The sequence below is a fragment of the Emydura macquarii genome, unplaced genomic scaffold (assembly GCF_026122565.2).
Source record: "Emydura macquarii macquarii isolate MOO-44397 ecotype Brisbane River unplaced genomic scaffold, CSIRO-AGI_Emac_v2 contig_1152, whole genome shotgun sequence".
NCBI classification, from domain to species: domain Eukaryota; kingdom Metazoa; phylum Chordata; order Testudines; family Chelidae; genus Emydura; species Emydura macquarii.
In genome coordinates, this window is record NW_027131289.1 from 36,723 (window position 1) to 56,475 (window position 19,753).

Sequence of the window (19,753 nt, forward strand, 5' to 3'; positions counted from 1 at the left end):
GGCAAGGCTGAGAATCTTAGAATCATAGATGATTAGGTTTGGAAGGGATCTCAGGAGGTATCTAGTCCAACCCCCTGCTCCAAGCAGGACCAACCCCAACTAAATCATCCCAGCCTTAAATCTCACATGTCCGACTCCCAGCGGGGCTCTGGTCTCTCCTCCCAACCTGGGGGCCAAAGTCCCAGCTGGTGTCTCTGCTCCTGGGACCTCACCCAGTGGAATTGGCTGGATGTGGTTGTATCTCAGTTCCTGCTGTCCTCAGGGGCCCTGCTGATGGTAGAATGCAGACAACTTGCTAGGACCCAGAGGGGGAACTTGTGGTTTGGGTGACATCTGCTTGCAGCAGTAGTTGCTGGATGCCTTCCAGGCTTTGCAGAAGTGATCAGACCCAGCCATATCCTGTGATCCACCTCCCCACCTCCCTCAGCTTTTCTCCACCCCTCAAGATAAACACCCATGAGAACAGCTTCCTGTCTAGACTGAGCCAGTCTGGGTGAGCTGCAGGCGTTGGGTTCAGGACCTGGGATGTTACATTCCCCCAACACGGGTAAGGAAATGAAGGAAACCCTCCAGCTTCCTTCCCTAATCTCATTCTGCCCCCATCCTACCACTGTTCCCTGGATCTTGCACCTTCCTACTGCCCCATTCCCCCCCCATCATCCGCTCTTGATAGAGGTGGTTGAATGTATTTGTGGGTCCCTGTTGTGAGGTTTATCTCCTCTTTTTGGATTCAATAGTCAACATATTGTGTGTGTTTGTGTTAATTCAGTCATCGGTCACAGTGCCTGTCTGCTTTTATTACGTGTATCACGGTGACACCTAGAGACTCCCTGACCAGGGTTGGGACTCCCCGTCTCGCCATGGGTTGAACAGACCCAAAGGGGGAAACTGGACCAGCCAGAATAAGCTCTAAACAGATGAATATTTGGAGGAGAAACTGAGGCCAGGGGCAGTGACGTGATTTATGCAAGTTCCCCAGCAGTTCAGTGGTAGAGTCTGGGATAAAATGCAGGAGTCCTGACTCCTCGTCTAGCCACTAACATTGACTCGTGTAATATTCTTTTTTAAAAAAACAATCTTTTGGCTTCTTACTGTTCTCTTCGTCGTCTGGTGTTTGGTTGGGTGCTTTTTTGTTGTCGTCATTTCAATCTTACTTTTCTTCTCCTTGGGAGCAGTTCTCATCACTGGAGGTTTTCAGAGGGGGCGTTTTTGGTGGGAATTTGTCTGCTCCACTAGCTCACCCTCCAAAATTGTCCAAACCACACAAGACCTCCACTTCAAAATGACGAGGTGGGAAAGAATCACTTTAAAAAATTCATTATAAAAAAAAAGGGGAGAAAAGCATCATTAGTTAACTAACTTTTTCTTTTTTAAACATAGATTGGAACAATCAGTTCCTTCGGGAAGCTAATGGTAAGATTATTTGGGAATTTTGGTGAGGCTGTGGTGGTTTCTTTCATATTTCTGTCTCTGCATTTTGGACGCCCTCCAATGTCCACCTCCCCTTGTCTAGAAATCAAAATTTTAAGCAAGAAGCAAATGTGGGTTTTTAAAATATTTGGTTTAGTTGAACAAAAGGATATTATGTAAAAACAAAAAACATTGGGACAGAATCTAGACATAACAAATCCGGTTCGGCTAAATGATCCTTCCTGTCTCTTCTATCCCAGTATTTCTGTGATTCTTTGACTTTAAGGTCTTTGAATCATCGGTGCCATTTCCCTACAAGAATCTGATGCTATCTGTATTCAGCTTAGGAACCGGGAAGTTTATAAACTCTGCAGACCCTCACTGCATCATCTCTCTCTCTGTGTGTGCCCTTGTCCTCTCCTGGAGACCTTTTTATCATGTTTCCTTTCTTTGCTTAGTACAACTTCTGCGCTGCTGACACCTAGACTGAGACCTGAGGAGCAGGACAGACTGTATGACTGCATAACTTCTGAAAATGGTGTTCGTTATCCCTTTCCTCGTGCCATGTGTCTTGTCCTTCCTCGCCGGGGTGCTGTTGAACGGCTATGTGCTCTTCATCACCAGCTGCCGTGTGGAGAGGACGGTCAGTGCCGTGTGGTTTCTGAACCGAGCTGTAGCCGATCTTATCATCATTGTCTTCTTGCCCCTCGGATTTACCGCCATCTCCCTCCAGGACTCAGAGTGGGCTGAGAGGCTGAGCAGCATCATCATCTCTGTCCACCTGTTCTCCAGCGCCTTCCTCCTCACAGTCCTCAGCGTCCATCGCTGCATCCTCGTGGCATGCCCAGCGTGGGCCCAGAACCACTGCACGCCCCAGCTGGCTGCCTGGGTGGTTCTGGGCATGTGGGCCCTGTCTCTCAGGTTCGGCTTGTGGTACGGTGGTCTCTGGGAATCCCTGCTTCCGCCTGTCAGGATCACGGCTCGTTTCCGGCTGGATGAAGAGAGGCTGAAGGCTGCTGTTGCAATGCAGTTTCTGGTTGGGTTTCTGATCCCATTAGCCTTGATCTTGATCCCGACCTTCTACATCCTTCTAGCTGCCAAGCTGAGAAGGAACAGGCTGAGCCAGTCCACCAAGCCGCTCAAGATCCTCCTTCTCTTGATCCCGAACTTCCTCATCTGCTGGTTACCTTATCACATCCTCTGCTTCCTACTGCTCTCAGCTACATTCCCTCCGCCTCTTTGGATGATAGGAAGCACTTTTGCTTCTGTCCTGCCGTATTTCAGCAGCTGCCTTAACCCCATCTTCTACCTCACCATGGAGGACGAGTTTCTGAGTTACCGGCAACGTGCACACAACCCCCAAACCGCCGACAACTCGGGGCTGGAGCCTGCTGAGTAGGGGAGTGGATGGAATTGTCCATATTTGCATGGAGGAAGATGACAAATTCTGTTTGCTGGAACCCGTAGTTTCCTCTTGCCCCCAAAATGGTCTTTCTGCGTAAGTGAATATTTTTGGCCTTACTCAGAAAAGAGCCACATAATGATGAAAGAATTAAAAAACCTGCTTTATAGTGATAGATGCAAGGAGCTCAGTCTATTTAGCTTAACAAAGAGACAGTTAAAGGTTGACTTCATCCTAGTCTATAACTAAATACTTACATGGGGAACAAATGTTTCATAATGTGCTGTTCAGTCGAGCAGAGGAAGGCCTAAGGCAGCGATTCCCAACCTTTTTAGCATGAGGACCTCAAATATAGTTTTTACAACCTGAAGGGCCACCAGCCTCCACCAGCAACCCCCCGAACTTCCTCCCACTGCAGCCAGAGGGAAGGAGTTCAGCGAAGAGGATCTCCCATCCCCCTGTGCAGCAGGGAAACCATAAGTTTCAACTGGGTTCCTAGGCTGTGGCTCCTTTATGCAGCCAGGGGGACGGGAGATCAGTGCTCCCCTCCGTCTGGCTCCAGCAGGGACCCCAGTCCCCAGAGACCCATGTGGAGCAGTTTGAGGTGCTCCCTGCTACAGCCATGGGGAGAGGAGTGCAGACCTCCCGTTCTCTTTGGTGCAGCAAGGAGCCTGCACCAGCAACATGCTCTGCCTGGGTGCTTAAGTAGCGTCTCCCTTCTGCAGCCAGCAGGAGGAGAGCAATGGGCCATTCTGAAAGACCCTGTATGCGCCATGGGTTGGAAACCACTGGTCTAACATGATCCAGTGGCCGTGTAGGGATATATTTATAAAATCAAAATAATTTATTAATTGTTTTTAAATTTATTTTTTTCCCCATTAAATTAATAAACTATACTCCTGTGAATAAAACCGCGCTCATTCATGAAACCTTGTTCATTGATAAAACAGCAGCACAGTGCTCACGTGGAAAGCCGCTTGATAGAGCCGCTCTCATTCACTCGTTAAGAAAGCCGCCCTTCGGAAACAATATAGTTATCACTGGTAAAACTGTCTTTAAGCCACTTGTTTTTAAGTCATTTGCTGCTTTTGTGCTTTAAGTCACTGGTCCTTTTACTGTTACTGATAGAAATTCTTATAAAAATTGTCTTCATGGAAAATGTCTCTTAAGGAACTTATTTTCTTATTGTCACCAAAAGAAGAACCATTCCTTTAAAGTATTCGTTCTTTAAAATTGTAACTAAAGTAACTCTTTTTCTGCATCTTTGTGTCATTATTCTTGTCATTGCACCATCTTCGCTCACGGTGGAGCTCCAGCTCTTCTTTCCTGTGTTTCTTGAAGATCAACAGGTCTATGAAACAAAGGGTAGCATTTGCAAAAGTATCTAAGTCCTATTTTTAAAAGTGTTTAAGCTGTCAGTTCGGTGCTTAACTGCTATTGACCTTCATTGGAATTTGGTACCTAACTTCCTTATGCACTGTTAAAAATCTAGTCCTTTTTCTCCATTGCCAAGCCTGAATCTTCACACCTCATGGGCCACCTCCTAAAACATCACAAGATTGGTTTAATAAGGGAAAGAAAAATAAAAGAAAAAAAATGACAGACATGGTGAGAACGCAACTGAATTGTAAAAGTAGATTAGATTACAAAACGCAGCCAAAATGTTTGGAAAACCAGAAATTCCCAGATCTGTTTGGAAGCCAATGGACTGAGGAGTAGTTTGAAATACTGGGGATTTTAAACAAAATGTGGGTGGCTTTTTAAATCAACATCTCAATGAATCTTGATATTCCCGGGCAAAATTCACACAGCTTTCGCCCTTCCCTATGTTGCTGGTTGTTCTCCAGTCTCTAAACAATCCAGCAGCCAGACGTGGTGCAGACACAAGATTGTGTGGCTCACATCCAACGAAGTGGGAGATTCACACTCCACTTAGGCAAGGTCTCTCCGGATGTTTGAGGGGAGAGCAGGGTCAAAGGGTGGCAGGACCCACCGACGAATCACTCCCAAACCAGCGTCATTCTAGAGGCCCAAGCGTCTTCTGGCGCATTTCCAGGTGCGAAGAGGAAGAATTTTTGCAATGACACGGCCGTGGCTCAGCTCCTGCTCTTGACCTGTGGCTGCCCCAAATGTGGGCAACTGTCTCTGCAGATGGTGTCTCAGAGCCTTCATCACGAGAGGCTCCAGAGCTGAGCCACGCTGTTTGAGGCTTGCATGGAGCTGGCCACCGCAAAGGCCTTGCAGATTCAGCTTTGTCTGCATCTCCCACCCCACTGAGCCGCTCCCTCATATCTCCCCCCCAGGACAGCTTCCTACTACCAGAGAGAGTCCATGGGGGAGCTGCAGGTGGTGTGTGGTGTGTAAGCCCCAGCGCTGTGATGTAGGCCTGAATCAGAGCAGGCCCGGACCATGGATACGTATTTGAAGCTTAAGGGATAATCTTCACATTGAGAAAGAATAAAACTAGGCATTACAGATAGGGATGTTCTGGACACATTGATTGTTTGTTCATGTCACCCCAAGCTCCACTATGATAATTGACTGCTTGAACGTATGAGTGGGAACAGCCTGCCTAAACATTTTGTGATTTAACATTTATGACACATTGGGGCCCTGTTTGTGAAGATCCACGTATGAATATTTGGGAACATTCTGAAATCTACTTGTGATAATTTACAAGTGAAGTAAAGTTCCCAGTGAGTATCAGGAATGTGGTTGATGTGTAAATCATGGGGCAGTGAGAGGGCAAATAAGATTTATTTTATTTCCTTTTAGTAAAATTGGTATTAATAAAAATGGTGTAGGTATAAGGATTTTATTATGTTAGTAAGTAAGTATAAAATAATGTACTAATGTAATGGGATAAGAATGTAATGATTTTTAGTAAGTATGAATGAGGAGTGAATGCCGTTTGAGTCTGCTGAGATAAGATGGAGAGGAAGTGATTGCTGAGGTAATGGTTCTCAGCCTCCAAGGACATTAGGGAGAGAAGATGCTTTTGTTTAAAGAACTTTTACAGCCCAGATGGCCGAAGATCAAGATAACCCCGGAAAACAGGGGAGTTAACACCCAAGAACAGGAACAAGACAAAGTGTGAAACAGGAATGAAAGAAGAATGGGAAAGCTGTCACACTTGCGATATCAAACGTAATTGACGATTACATCAAACAAGGAGACAATCTGACATGACAAAATCCATAGACCCGAATGGGTATATAAAGTATAAAGTATAAAAATGGGGAGAAGAAATCTGGACTTGGGGCTCGTTCTGCAAACCCCAAGGAACAACGCGTTGTGACTGACAGAGCCTGGCTCCATCCTCATGTCTGAGTTATCTGGCCAGTGATTCAGCTCGAGCAACACAGAGACTGGTAATTATATCCGTCCTACAGAACTGTGTGCATGCGTGTGTGTGTGTGTAGAAGTGTGTTTTAGGCAATAGTTTTTAAAAATATTTTCGGTATTCATAATAAACGCGCCATACTGCCTTGTCCCTTGAATAAGATCCTGCTGTTTATTTCATAAGTGTAACACAGGGGGATTGATTCTGAGAGCAGAGCCATCCCTGGGTAGGGTAAATAGGTTGTCCCGGGGTAGACGCCTCCCTTCTGTTAGGGAAGGCCCTTCTTGGGAGCAGTGGGGCTGGACTCAGGGATTTCTTCAGCCCTGCTGGAGCTATGGGCTGCAGCCCAGTTTCCTTTCAGCTCTGCTGACAAAATGAGCCACTTTTAAGTGCTCCACCTGATGGAGCATTTGCTGCAAGTGTGTCGGGGTGATGCTGCTGGAACCATAATGAGCCCTTACTTTTTGGCTTCCTGGAGGGCGGGGGTTTGCATCACAGATGCAAACAATAAAGGTCCCGGTTTTAAAGTCGATTCAGGCTCTGGTTTTTCTAAAAGAGGAACTAGGAGGGAATAGGAGGAATTAGGAGGAAATAGAAGCAGAACCTGCTAATTTACATTTGTTCCCACGATTGAGGAAACTCAGCCCGGTGGGGTCAGAAGTTCAGGACTTCAGACCAGGAGTTTCCAATGCTGTAATAAAATTCTGTTTCAATGGTAAAATCTTCAGGATTGACTCCCAGTGCTCCGGCTCTAACCCATTAGCCCCACTCCCTGCCAGATCCAGGATAGAACCAGGAGTCCTGGGTCCCAGCTCCAATGATCTAACACACTTGTCCCTCTTCCCTCCAATAGCTGCGGATAGAACCAAGGAGTCCTGGCTCTCAACCCCTCTCACACTCTAACCCACTAGACCCTAGTCCCCTCCCACAGCTGGGGATAGAACACAGGAGTCCTGAGGCCCAGCCCCCCCGATCTAACACAGTAGATCCATTTAAGAGTCCCTGCTGTGGCATCTGCCTCTCACACAGACCAGCACTGCTTGGGACAGGATGCTGGTGTTGTGTGGTTTCCTATGGAGGGAGTCGTGGGGGCTCAAGGGAAGGGAAGGCATAGCTGTGGCTGAGCGTGACGGCATCTGAACAGCCTCTGAAATGTTATGTGCTGTGCAGACTCCAACTGGGGAAGAGCTCATCCGGGCAGGAGGCAGATCTTCTTCAGTGGCTGAGACTGTGGAACTCACTGCCACAGTAACTAAGAAGCCTCTTCCCCCAAAGGCCATATGCACTTATCCCTCCTGCCTTATCACATATAAAAAGAGAGCAACAGGGATATTTAAACCAGGGATGTCCAATTAGTTTAATTAAAAATCCATGTAATTGTTCTAAATATAAAACATTTAAATGGTTAAACACTGGCAGGGGGAATCATGCTGGGCTCGGCTCCTCACTGCCAAGCGAGAGCTGCCTAGCTCCTCCCACTCCCCGCTTCCCCCACGCTGGGCTCTGTGCATCCCCGTCATCAAGAGCTGCCCAGTTGCCCCCAGAACCCCACCACTCTCCGCCACTGAGGTAAGAGCTCTCCCTGCCACTTGAACAAGTAAAAAAAAACTAGGGGAAAACATTCCCTGCCCCCAGGTACCGCTAATTGCCACCAGCCTCCTGCTTACCTCATGGGAACGCTGCGACGGGCTCTGGGCCAGGTGGAGGGGGATTCATTCCTCCTGGCCATTTATTGCTCAGCTTCCTGGCTCTGCATAGCTGGCCCTGGCCCTGAGGACTGGACAACAGAGTGGTGCCTGCCCCTGCCACACACTGAGTGATCCAATTCCAGGCCAGCCCTGCAGTGCTTTGGAAGGGAGAGAAGGGAAGGGCCCAACCTCTGCGCAGAGCAGAAGACTGGCCTGGTGGCATCTTGTCTTGTCTAGCTCACCCACCTCCACTTTGAAAAGTGATGATGGGAGCGGACCCTGCTGGCCCCCTCTTCCCTCACACCCACACACACTCATGTTCTGACAATTTGCTCCAGCAACAGCAGGAGGAGGAGTCCCATAAAATCCCAGTTTCCTGTGATCCAGGAGGAGTGCATGAGAATGAAAGGTAAATTTTGAAAACACTTTGCACTTCTAAAGCACTTTCCATCTGATTACCTCAAAGCGTCTAAGCAAAAACAAGGAATTAAGCTACACAATGCTCCTCTGAGACAGGCAAGTCGTATCCCTGTTTTTTGGATGGAGAAACTGAGGCACAGGCTGATTAAGACCCTATATTCATTGCCCTTTTAAATTAATAGAAAGATTCCCCTTTATATCAAGTCTTAAATGACTGGTGGTCCCATGTCACAGAGCATGTCTGTGATGGGGACATTATAAAACCCCAAATCTTCACATTCCTAGCTCTGCTTTCAACACCAAGCCATGCTGCTTCTCCCCTTACATTTTACTTTCCATTTCCCTTATCTGGAAAACAAATGAGTGTCTTTAAAGGGACTCTTAATTGATTACTGAACAGGCTAGTGGGGTGGGGGGGGAGGAGGAGAGGAGGAAGTGGCCTGTTAAATGCAGAAAATCACTGCAGCAGGGACATGGACTCAGATTAGGTGTGGGAAGACTGAGAGCGTCTTCTTCCACCCCCACGCCGAACCCCTTCCCACCAGTTTAAACAGTAATGAGCAGTTTCAAACATTTCAACAGCTGATTACTGTTTAAATGGATAAACGGTTAATTTTTTACATCACTAATTTAAACCAAACCCTATCAAAACAACTCAGGCCATTGCACACACAATACAAACTCCCAGGGAGAGGACGGGAGAGAGAATCAGCCACACAAGACAGTCCTTCATCATGTGGCTTCATGCATGACTGAAAAGCATGCAGATACCATGGTGATGGGTACAGGGCATGATCCTGCCTACAACAGAATAGACCAGTCCCTGTCTGAAAGATCAAATGACAGGGGAATTGAAAGGATGGAGTTGGCTCTCACGACCCTCAGCCCAGATAGCAACAGAGAATCAGAGCCAAACCAGCTGCCTCTCCCCCACTCACCACTCTTCCCTTTGTCCCACAGTTTCTTGCCCCAGGCAGCATCAGTCTAGGAGAGCTGCTGTCACCACATCAGAGATTGGCTCTGTGATACTTCATGCCCCTAAGACCCGGATAAGGAATCGATGGCGTGGAGTGGGACGTGTGGCTCAGGACTGAGCATGTTCAACCTGGGAAGCGTGGGAACCTCCACACCACCAAACAGCAGCGATACTGTGTGGACTGGTCCTGCCTCCCTAGAGGCCCAGTAGGCTGGGATAGGCAGAAAGGCTCTCTCCATTTTAGTACTCTTGGTAAAACAGAATTTTCCTCCTGTTTTTCATAATGACTTTCCATTGCGAACTGGAACAAAGAGTCCAAATATCTAAATTGAAAAAAATTCTATAAAATTTAGCATTGCAAATGTCAGAAGTGAAAATGGCACCAGAACTGCTACAGCAATGCATGTTCCCATGGTGATGTTGATGATGTTCATCTTTTCGATTGTGTGTCCTGCCCTCCTTCATTTTTGAATGGCTGTATCATCTTCTTCCCTGGTTTCTGCATGGAGAGGATGGTCAACATCCTGTTCCCTCAACTTGGCCATGATCAACTTGGTCACCTTCTCAGTGTCTGTCCAAGTTGCTTACCATGCCATGGTTTCCCTCCACATGTTCTCCTGTGCTTTCCTCCTCACAGCCATCAACGCCACCCGATTTGTGTCTCTGGCCTAAGCCATCACTCGCCCCGTCTGCCTTCCCTGGTGGCCCGGGGTATGTAGATCCTGTCCCTTGGGGTTCGTATGGTGACACTCAGAGCTGAGGTATTTAGTGACATTAGGTTCCAAAATGACAGTCTACCAGGACACGCACTCCGTTGGCTTGTTCAGTCATTGCTATCCTGTTGGAAAATCTCTTTATGGGTGAAGGGACAGTGAGAACAACCGTGGCTACCCGATTCCTGGGCCAACTGGCTTTGATCACTACCAGCTGCCTTCTTGTTGCCCTCCAGCTAAGGCAGGCCGGCTTATCCAAACTGGCAAACTTGTCAAGATCCTCTTTGTGACTTTTTCCTCTGCCGGCTTCCATAGCATGTCATTTAATCCCTAGATATCTTGTCAAAGTCTCACCTGCAGAGATAAACACAGTCCTCAGGCATTGGTCTCTTTGAAGAGCTGTCTCAATCCTTTCTTTCTGCCTCATCATGGACAAAGAATTTAGAGAACAACAGAGACTCTGCAACCAAACAGCCATTGAAATCGAACTGGAACTGGTCAAAAAGGGAACAAATAGTCACTAGAAAAAAGGAGAATTTGACTCATACACTAACACCCTCGGCATCCCTGCTTCCTCTGGTGAGAAGGGGCCGGGGCCTTGCCAGGATGTGGTCATGTCCCAGCAGGGCCCTGCAGGCCTCCCTGGATGGCAGCTTCGGTCTCTTAGAACTGTGTTGCTGATTCTGCTCAGTGATAGGTGGTCAGGGTCCAGAACTGAGCCTGGGGGGTGATGACATGATGTTCAGATCATAGCAGCAGGTCCGACACCTCTGAAGCTTTGCAGAGGATGTGGGACCCAGCCCCCATCTGCACCTTCCCTTCCACTCAGGCCTCCACCCCCACCCTAGCAAAACCCACATCAGCACAGCTTCCTTTGCCCAGACAGAGGCCATCTGTGTGAGCTTCAAGGCAGCATGTCGAGCACCCAGCATTGACCCTGCGATGCACGGCCGCCTGAGGCAGAGATGAAAAAATGATCAGATTCCAACTGGGGAACAGCTCACCCGGGCAGGAGGCAGATCTTCCTCGGTGGCTGAGACTGGAATTCCCTGCCACAGGAACTAAGGAGCCTCCCTACCTCCTTCCCCAAAGGCCTGTGCACTGCTCCCACCTGCCTTATCACTTATAAAAACAGAGCAGCAGGGACATTTAAACCAGGGATGTCAAAAGTAGTTTAATTAAAAATCCGTTTAAATGTTCTATATATAAAACGTTTAAACGGTTAAACACTGAGTGGGGAAGCCATGCAGGGCTTGGCTCCTCACTGCCAAGCGAGAGCTGCCCAGCTCCTCCCACCCCCCACCTCCCCCAAGCTGTGCTCCGTACTTCCCTGCCATCAAGAGCGGCCCAGCTTCCCCCCAAGGCCCCGCCACTTTCTGCCACTGAGCTAAGCATTCCCTGCCCCCAGGTGCCCAAAATTGCCTGCAGCCTCCTGCTTACCTCGTGGGAACGCTGCGATGGGCTCTGGGCCAGGTGGAGGGGGATTCATTCCTCCCAGCCATTTATTGCTCAGCTTCCCGGCCCTGCATAGCTGGCCCTGGCCCTGACGATTGGACAGCAGAGTGGTGCCTGCCTCTGCCACACACTGAGTGATGCCATTCCAGGCCAGCCCTGTAGTGCTTTGGAAGGGAGGGAAGGGAAGGGCCCAACCTCTGCACAGAGCAGAAGGCTGGCCTGGTGGCATCTTGTCTTGTCTAGCTCGCCCGCCTCCACTTTGAAAAGTGATGATGGGAGCGGGCCCTGCTGACACCCCCACTTTCTTCACCCCCCTCCCCACTCCTGTTCTGGCAGTTGGCTCCAGTATGAGCAGGAGGAGGAGTCCCATAAAATTCCAGTCTCCTGTGATCCAGGAGCAGTGCCTATGAATGAAAGGTATATTTTGAAAACACTTTGCACTTCTAAAGCACTTTCCATCTGATGACCTCAAAGCACCTAACCAAAAAACAAGGAATTAAGCTACACAATGCTCCTCTGGGGCAGGCAAGTCGTATCCCTGTTTTTTGGATGGAGAAACTGAGGCATAGGCTGATTAAGTCCCCTATATACATTGACCTTTTAAATCAGTGGAGACTCCCCTTGAGATCAAGCCGTAAATGACTGGTGGTCCAATGTCACACGGCATCTCTGTGATGGGGACATTATAAAACCCCAAATCTTCACATTCCTAGCTCTGCTTTCATCACCAAGCCATGCTGCTTCTCCCCTTACATTTTATTTTCCATTCCCCTTATCTGAAAAACAAATGAGTGTCTTTCAAGGGACTCTTAATTGATTCCTGAACAGGCTAGTGGGGTGAGGGGGGAGGAGGACAGGAGGAGCTGGCGAGGTAAGTGCAGAGAATCACTGCAGCAGGGACATGGACTGAGATTAGGTGTGGGAAGGCTGAGAGCATCTTCCCCCACCCCCCGCACTGATCCCCTCCCCACCAGTTCAAATAGTAATCAGCTGTTTAAAACATTTCAACAGCTGATAAATGGCTAAATGGTTAAATGATTAACTTTTTACATCACTAATTTAAATCACAGCCTACCAAAACAACCCAGGCCACTGCACAAACAATACAAACTCCCAGGGAGAGGAGGGAAGAGAGAATCAGCCACACAAGACAGTCCTTCATCATGTGGCTTCATGCACGGGTGGAAAGCACGCAGATACCAGGGTGATGGGCACAGGGCATGATCCTGCCTACAACAGAATAGACCAGTCCCTGCCTGACAGACCAAATGAGAAGGGAATTGGAAGGATGGAGTTGGCTCTCACGACCCTCAGCCCAGATAGCAACTGAGAATCAGAGGCCTCTGCATCAATAGAGCCAGAACCAGCTTCCTCTCCACCCCCCACTGCCCTCCACCTTGCCCCACAGATTCTTGCCCCAGGCAGCATCAGTCTAGGAGAGCTGCTGGCTCCGCATTAGAGATTGGCTCTGTGATACTTCATGCCCCTAAGACTCGGATAAGGAATTGATGGTGTGGAGTGGGATGTGTGGCTTAGCTCAGAGTATGTTCAACCTGGGAGGTGTGAGTTCCTCCACACCACCCATCAGCAGTGATGCTGTATGGACTGGTCCTGCCTCCCTAGAGGCCCAGTAGGCTAGGATGGTCAGAAAGGCTCTCTCCATTTTAGTACTGTTGGTAAAACAGAATTTTCCTTCTGTTTTTCAGAATGACTTTCCATTGCGAACTAGAACAAGGAATCCAAATATCTAAATCAAAAGAAATCCTATAAAATTTAGTATTGGGAATGTCAGAAGGGAAAATTTCACCAGAACTGCTACAGCAATGCATGTTCCCATGGTGATGTTAATGATGTTCATCTTTTTGATTATGTATTCTGACCTTCTCCATTTTTGAATGGCTGTATCATCTTCCTCCCTGGCTTCTGCATGGAGAGGATGGTCAACGTCTTGTTCCCTCGACTTGGCCATGATCACCTTCTTAATGTCCTGCCAAGTTGCATACCTGGCCATGGTTTCCCTGCACATGTTCCCCAGTGCCTTCCTCCTCATAGCCATCAATACCACCCTATGTGTCTCTCTGGCCTGTGCCATCACTTGCCCCATCTGCCTTCTCTGATGGCTTGGGGTATGTGGATTCTGTCTGTTGGGGTTCATGTAGTGACACTCAGAGCTGAGATATTCAGTGATCTTAGGTTCCAAGATGACGTTCTACCATGACATGCACCCCGCTGGCTTGTTCAGTCACTGCTATGCTGGAGGAAAATCTCTTGGTGGGTGAAGGGATAGTGACAACCACCGTGGCTACCTGATTCCTGGGCCAAGTGACTTTGATCACTACCAGCTGCCTTCTTGTTGTCTTCCAGCTAAGGCAGGCCAGCTTACTGAAACCAGCAAGCGTGTCAAGATCCTCTTTGTGACTTTTTCCTCTGCCAGCTTCCATAGCATGTCATTTCATCCCTACAGATCTTTGTCAAAGTCTCAGCTGCAGAGATAAACACAATCGTTAGGCATTGGTCTGTTTGAAGAGCTGTCTCAATCCTTTCTTTCTGCCTCTGCGTGGACCAAGAATTCAGAGGACAACAGAGACTCTGCAACCAAACAGCCATTGAAATCGAAGTGGAAGTGGTCAAAAAGTGGAAAATATAGAGTCACTAGAAAAAAGCAGAATTTGACACATACGCTAACACCCTCTGCATCCCTGCTTCCTCTGGTGAGAAGGGGCTGGGGTCATGCTGGGACATGGGCACTTCCCAGCAGGGCTCTGCAGGCTTCCCTGGATGGCAGCTTCGGTCTCTTAGAACTCTGATGCTGATTCTTCTCAGCAAGAGGCAGTCAGGGTCCAGAGCTGAGCCTTGGGGGTGATAGCGTGACATTCAGATCATAGCAGCAGGCGCCCAACACCTCTGAGGCTTTGCAGAGGATGTGGGACCCAGCCCCCATCTGCACCTTCCCTTCCACTCAGGCCTCCACCCCCACCCTAGCGAAACCCACATCAGAACAGCTTCCTCTGCCCGGACGAAGGACATCTGTGTGTGCGTCAGGCACGATGTTCAGCACCCAGCATTAACCCTGCAATGTGTGGCTGCCTGAGGTACAGATGAGAAGATGATCCTCCATGCTATCTCTCCTCCCTGCCCATTTTGAAGGGGAGCCCCCCTTGCCTCACAGTCTGGACCAGCCCCCCACCTTACTTCTCTGCCCCTCCTTCAATCTTTGGCTGCCTTTGGGAACCTATCAGTCCTTCCAAGCGAGATTGATTTATTTCTTCCTGTCACTCCTGGCTTGGTCTCCCTCTGGCTCTGCATCAAGTGGGGACGTTTCCCCCTCTTTCTCTCTCACTCCCTGTCTTGGAGACTCTAATAACCATCCCCTGACTAAACAAACGCCAATTTTGACCTGTTAGGTTAGCTTAATTTCTTCACAGAGCATGCAGAGTTGGTGAGATCTGTCAAGCCTTCCTATTCCACTGTCTTGCTGCTGGGGTTATGGTATCTTCCCATCTCATCCCTGATGCTTTCTCAATGATCCTTTGCTGGGCAGAATCTAATTTTGAGTTGAGACAGGTCAGTTGATTTCTTCCCAGGATCACTGGATCTTGTAAATGCTGAAAACACTCCCTGCTCTGGACCCTTCTATGTGCCAACATGGGTTAGCAACTTTTGGTGTGGAGTGGGATGGGTAGTTAGGGACAGGTATGTTCAGCTCTGCAGAGGAGACTTTATCTGTATCCCTTTGCTAAGCAGGAGTTTATTTGGAGCTGGGCCAGGTCGGTTTCCTGTGAGGAGGTGGCACAGTCAGCAAATGGGGATTTCCTCCAGGGAAAATTTCAATTACAGGGTAGAGGGAAGAACTGTTTTCAACAACTTTTTCTGCAGAAAAAAATTACTTTTGATTATAGAACTAGTATGTGTAGCAACTGAAAGCAGCATTCTGTGTGGGGTGGGGGGGAGGGATGTGTCAGTAACTTTGAAAGACAAACATTTCTGGTCAAAATATTTAGGCCAAAAACTGCAGAAAACAAACTAATAAAAAAAGTTGGCTGAAAACTGCAAAAAGCCAAAAATAATTTATATTTGGATGAAATTTGTTGATTTTCAATTTTCTCACTCAAAAAGTCATTCTTTTTTTACACTTTCTGACACGTTCCATGAAAATTTTCCTTCCTCAAAACTCAGTTTCCTGCTGAAAAAATATTGTATCCAACTCTAGTAATGATGCCTCCTTTCATACATCTGCTCTGCACCATGAAAGCACCTTACAAAATTTGCCTGCCCATAGAGACAAAAATGTGCTTCTGCATTTAAAGTCCCATAATTGCTTCATAACCCTTAAAGGAACCACTGAGATCATCTAGTCCAGTGGTTCTCAATCAGCGGGTATATATGCCTGGGGCTACGCAGAGATCTTCCAGGGGTACATCAACTCATTTAGATATTTGCCTAATTTTACAACAGCTACACAAAAAGCACAAGTGAAGTCAGTACAAAGTGTAATTTCTTAGAGTCATAATGAGAAAATCAGCAATTGTTCAGTAACAGTGCGCTGTGACACTTTTGTATTTTTATGTCTGATTTTGCGAGCACATAGTTTTTAAGGGAGGTGAAACTTGGGGTATGCAAGACAAATCAGACTCCTGAAAGGGGCACAGTCATCTGGAAAGACTGAGAATCACTGATCTAGTCTGACCTCCTGTTTAACACAGGACAGAAAACTTCCCCCACATAATTCCTGTTTGAACGAGAGCAGATCTTTTAGAAAAATCATCCCACCTTGGTTTTCAAAATCACCACTGATGTTTAGAATCTATCATGACCCTTGGTACAGTGCCCCATTGGTTAATTCCCTTCCCTGTTAAAAAATTGCACCTTATTTCCAGTTTGAAATTGTCTAGCTTTAAGCTTCCAGCCATTAGCGCTCATTTTTCTAGGTCGGAAGGTAGGTAAATACAGACTGGAATATGCTCACTCCATAACCATCTCTTTGAAAGTATAATGTTATCTTATGCCATAAAGTTGCATTTGCACTCTCCTTTTCTGTTTTTCTGTTTTTGAGGGTTTTTTTGTTCAGTACAGAGTGGCCATAGCTCCAGAACTGATCACCAGTGTTTCATTTAAAACTTTTTGCACTGGAAAATACAATCTTGTCGAACTCAACTTGTTTCCCAAAAACCATTCAATTCCTACAGCATTTCAAAGGGAAACCAAATGTTTTCCTTTGGTCTCAAATGTTTTCCTTTGGTCTCAAACTGCAGTTCTCGTTTTTGTTGAGAGCGGAACTAATCTTGCTTCACGTTTTTGATTTTGGGGAAAAAATGCTCCATTTCAACAACACTTTTTTTTTTTTTACTAAAAATGTTGATGGAAATATTCTAGCTGCAATGAATCACTGTCTCTTCCTTTCAAATTGCAATTTTCATTTTGTTTCTGTTTTTAAAACTCCAAAGAACTTTGAATTTTGACTTTCAGGTTCGGGGTGTTTTGAGGCCACTAGAAAAGATGTAAAATAAAAAAAAGACAGTGGAGAACAAATCGTTTTGGTTCCCCCACCACTTTCTCTTGCTTTTCTACCAGCCTCAATTGCTTTCTTTTTCCTTCGGCACTACTAGAGCTGCCGTGCTTAGACCTCCTCTGACCTGTGGAGCATCTGTTAGTGACACAGCTTCACTGATGTCTTCATCCATCTTCATGATCCATTTCTGTCTAGTCTCTCTATTATTATGACTTCAAATTTGTTCCTTCTTTGTTTGATCAGTCCCAGAACTGCACAGCCTGCCTTCATCCCCAGGCGACGGCCAACAAAGAACCGCCTGTCTTCACGGTGTAGCACCTTTGGAGTTGATGCCGCTAGCTCTCATGGTGCTCTGCCCGCTGGGCTTCCTCTTCGGTGTGACAGGGAATTGATTGATCTTCTTCATCACCAGCTACTGGAAGAAGAAAACAGTCAAAGCCACGTGGCACATGAACATGGACACTGCTGGACTTCTCTTTGCCATCTTCCTACTCCTCCTGATGGCCCAGATGGCCATGGGCTTCCACTGGTATTTGAGAAGTGTCCTTTGCAAGATAATCAACATTGTAGCCTCCCTCAGCATCTTCTCCAGCAGCTTCCACCTCATGGCCATGAGCGCTGACAGCTACATCTCCACTGTTTCTCCCGCATGGGTCCAGATCCACTGCACCATCCCTCTGGCATCCCTGCTTACACTGGGCATCTGGATTCTGGCTGTCACGGGCTGGTATTCCTATGGACTCTGTTCAGACCAGAGTCTCTTGCTGAGAGAGAGTGGAGAAGCCATCAGCGTCACTACCCAATTCCTGTTTGGGTTTCTGGTCCCATTAGCCTAGATCAGAATCTGCTTGGTCACCCAGGCTGCCAAACTAGGTAGGAACCAGGAGGCTTGGTCCAAGAAGCCCCTCCGGACACTTGTCGTGTTGTGAATCATTTTCTTCTCCTCCTGATTAACGTATCATGTCATCACCTTCCTGCCGACCAACCCCAAATTCATGTCCAAAGACCACAAAGTTCTTAAATATCTTTGCTCATGACTTCCTCTGTTTCAACCGCTACTTCTATCCCTTGTTCTACCTTATCAAGCAACAGCATTTTGTCGGCTGCCAGAGACAGAGGCAGAACCGTCAAACCCCAGTCAATATGGGATCAGAGCTGGTTGAGTTGGGGGGAAATAGATAGGGGGCCATTTTCAGAGAGGTGAATGATTTCAAAAGAGAAAACGTTGATTTTGATTCCTTGGTATCACGTCATCGGTTACATGTGACAATTACTTCTGGTACAGGCCCCATTTTTTTCTGTCAAAACTCCCTATTTTCAGAAATTGATTTTTTGTGTGGAAATTAATTTGTTTGTTTTTGTAGCCTTTTTGGAAAATGTTCAAAGGATATTATTGCTAAAAATTGCATCTCTCGTGTCAGCATTTTCGGCATTTGTTCTTTCACAGTGGGTCTTCCTCTCCTTTCACTCATGGGCACCATTGTCATTTTCAGCCAGCGCTCAATTCTTCCCATCTTCTGTGTCATATTGAAATTGTGTGAAACTGACCAGCGTTCACTTGAAATCCTGAGGAGGTTCCTGGTTCTGTGAGTAAGCTCTGCAGGGAAGCATCCATGATCACAGTCAGTCTGCAGAAAGCCAGCCACGGTGGGGTGACTGGAGTCTCTCTGCCTATGGGAGCAGCCTGCTTCAGCTCTCTGTGTTTTGGCAGTCTTGGGTGCATTCTGGATTCTCAGAAATAAAGTCATGTGACATTGCAATCTTCCAGCAGCCGTCTTTGATATTTTTATCTAACATGTCTTCAATGCAACATTTACACATTGGTCAAAACCAGAAGGTAAAATCTAGCCCCATTGACGCCCACAGCAAAAGGCCCACTGATTTCAATGAGTCAGGATTTGCTCCCAAGATCTTTTTCATGTTCACATATTCGTAGCTTCTCGGTCTGGGAGAGGCTGTTGTGAACATGCACTCTGACCTCCTGTATCGCACAGGCCAGAGAACATTTCTGAATTAATTCCTCAGTGAACTACACAGATCTTTGAGGGGAAAGTATCCCATGTTAACCTAAAAACTGGCAATGATGGAAAATCTATCAAGATCCTTGGGAAGTTGTTCCAATGATCAATTCCCCAGACTGTTAATAATTTACGACTTATTCACAGAAGAGCCGTGAGTATGATTAAAGTACTAGAAATTATGCCTTATAGTGAGATGCAATCTATTTATTTTAACAAAGAGAACGAAGAGAAGTTTAAGGGGTGACTTATCAGAGTCAATAAGTATCTAAATGTGGAGCAAACGTTTAACAACGGTCTCTTCAATCTAGCAGAGGAAGGTCTAACACAATTCAATGGCTGGAAGTTAAAGCTAGACAAATTAAGACTAAAAAGAATGTATCCATTTTTAGCAGTGAGAGTAATTACCATCGGAACAATTTACTAACAGGCATGGTGGATTCTCCATCACTGGCTATTTTAAAGCAAACTTGGATGCCTTTCTAAAAGCTCTGCTCTAGGGATTCATTTAGGGAAACTCTAGTGACCATATTGTCAAGGAGGGCAGATGAGATGATCACAATGTCGCCTTCTGGCCTTGCAAGCTGTGAATCTGTGACTTTGTCTAGCTAGTGGACTTTGTTCCAGCCAGTGGATCTTGTTAGACCTTTCCCTTCAAGACCAAAGAGCCCAGTATCAAATATTTGTTCCCCCTGTAGGTATTTACAGATTGTCATCACCACACCCCTTCACCTTCTCTGTGATCAGCTGAACAGACTGAGCTCCTGGAGTCTCTCTGTCAAGCCTGGTGTCCAGTCTGTTAACCATTCCCGTGGCTCT

General features: G+C 47.0%; 1 protein-coding gene and 1 pseudogene across 1 annotated transcript; both read left to right on the forward strand.

Annotated features, from left to right (window-relative positions):
• Window positions 1–1,945: 1,945 nt before the first annotated feature.
• LOC137152271 (chemerin-like receptor 1) lies at window positions 1,946–2,809 on the forward strand. Its single transcript, XM_067546812.1, has one exon. It carries the CDS (start codon window positions 1,946–1,948, stop codon window positions 2,807–2,809), a length of 864 nt encoding a protein of 287 aa, XP_067402913.1.
• Window positions 2,810–13,608: 10,799 nt separating this feature from the next.
• Window positions 13,609–18,098, forward strand: LOC137152283 (chemerin-like receptor 1; annotated as a pseudogene).
• The last annotated feature ends 1,655 nt before the right edge of the window (window positions 18,099–19,753 follow it).

What these genes read in the sequence shown, in the direction of transcription:
- LOC137152271 (XM_067546812.1), top strand. Translation starts at nt 1,946, where the DNA reads ATGGTGTTCGTTATCCCTTTCCTCGTGCCATGTGTCTTGTCCTTCCTC.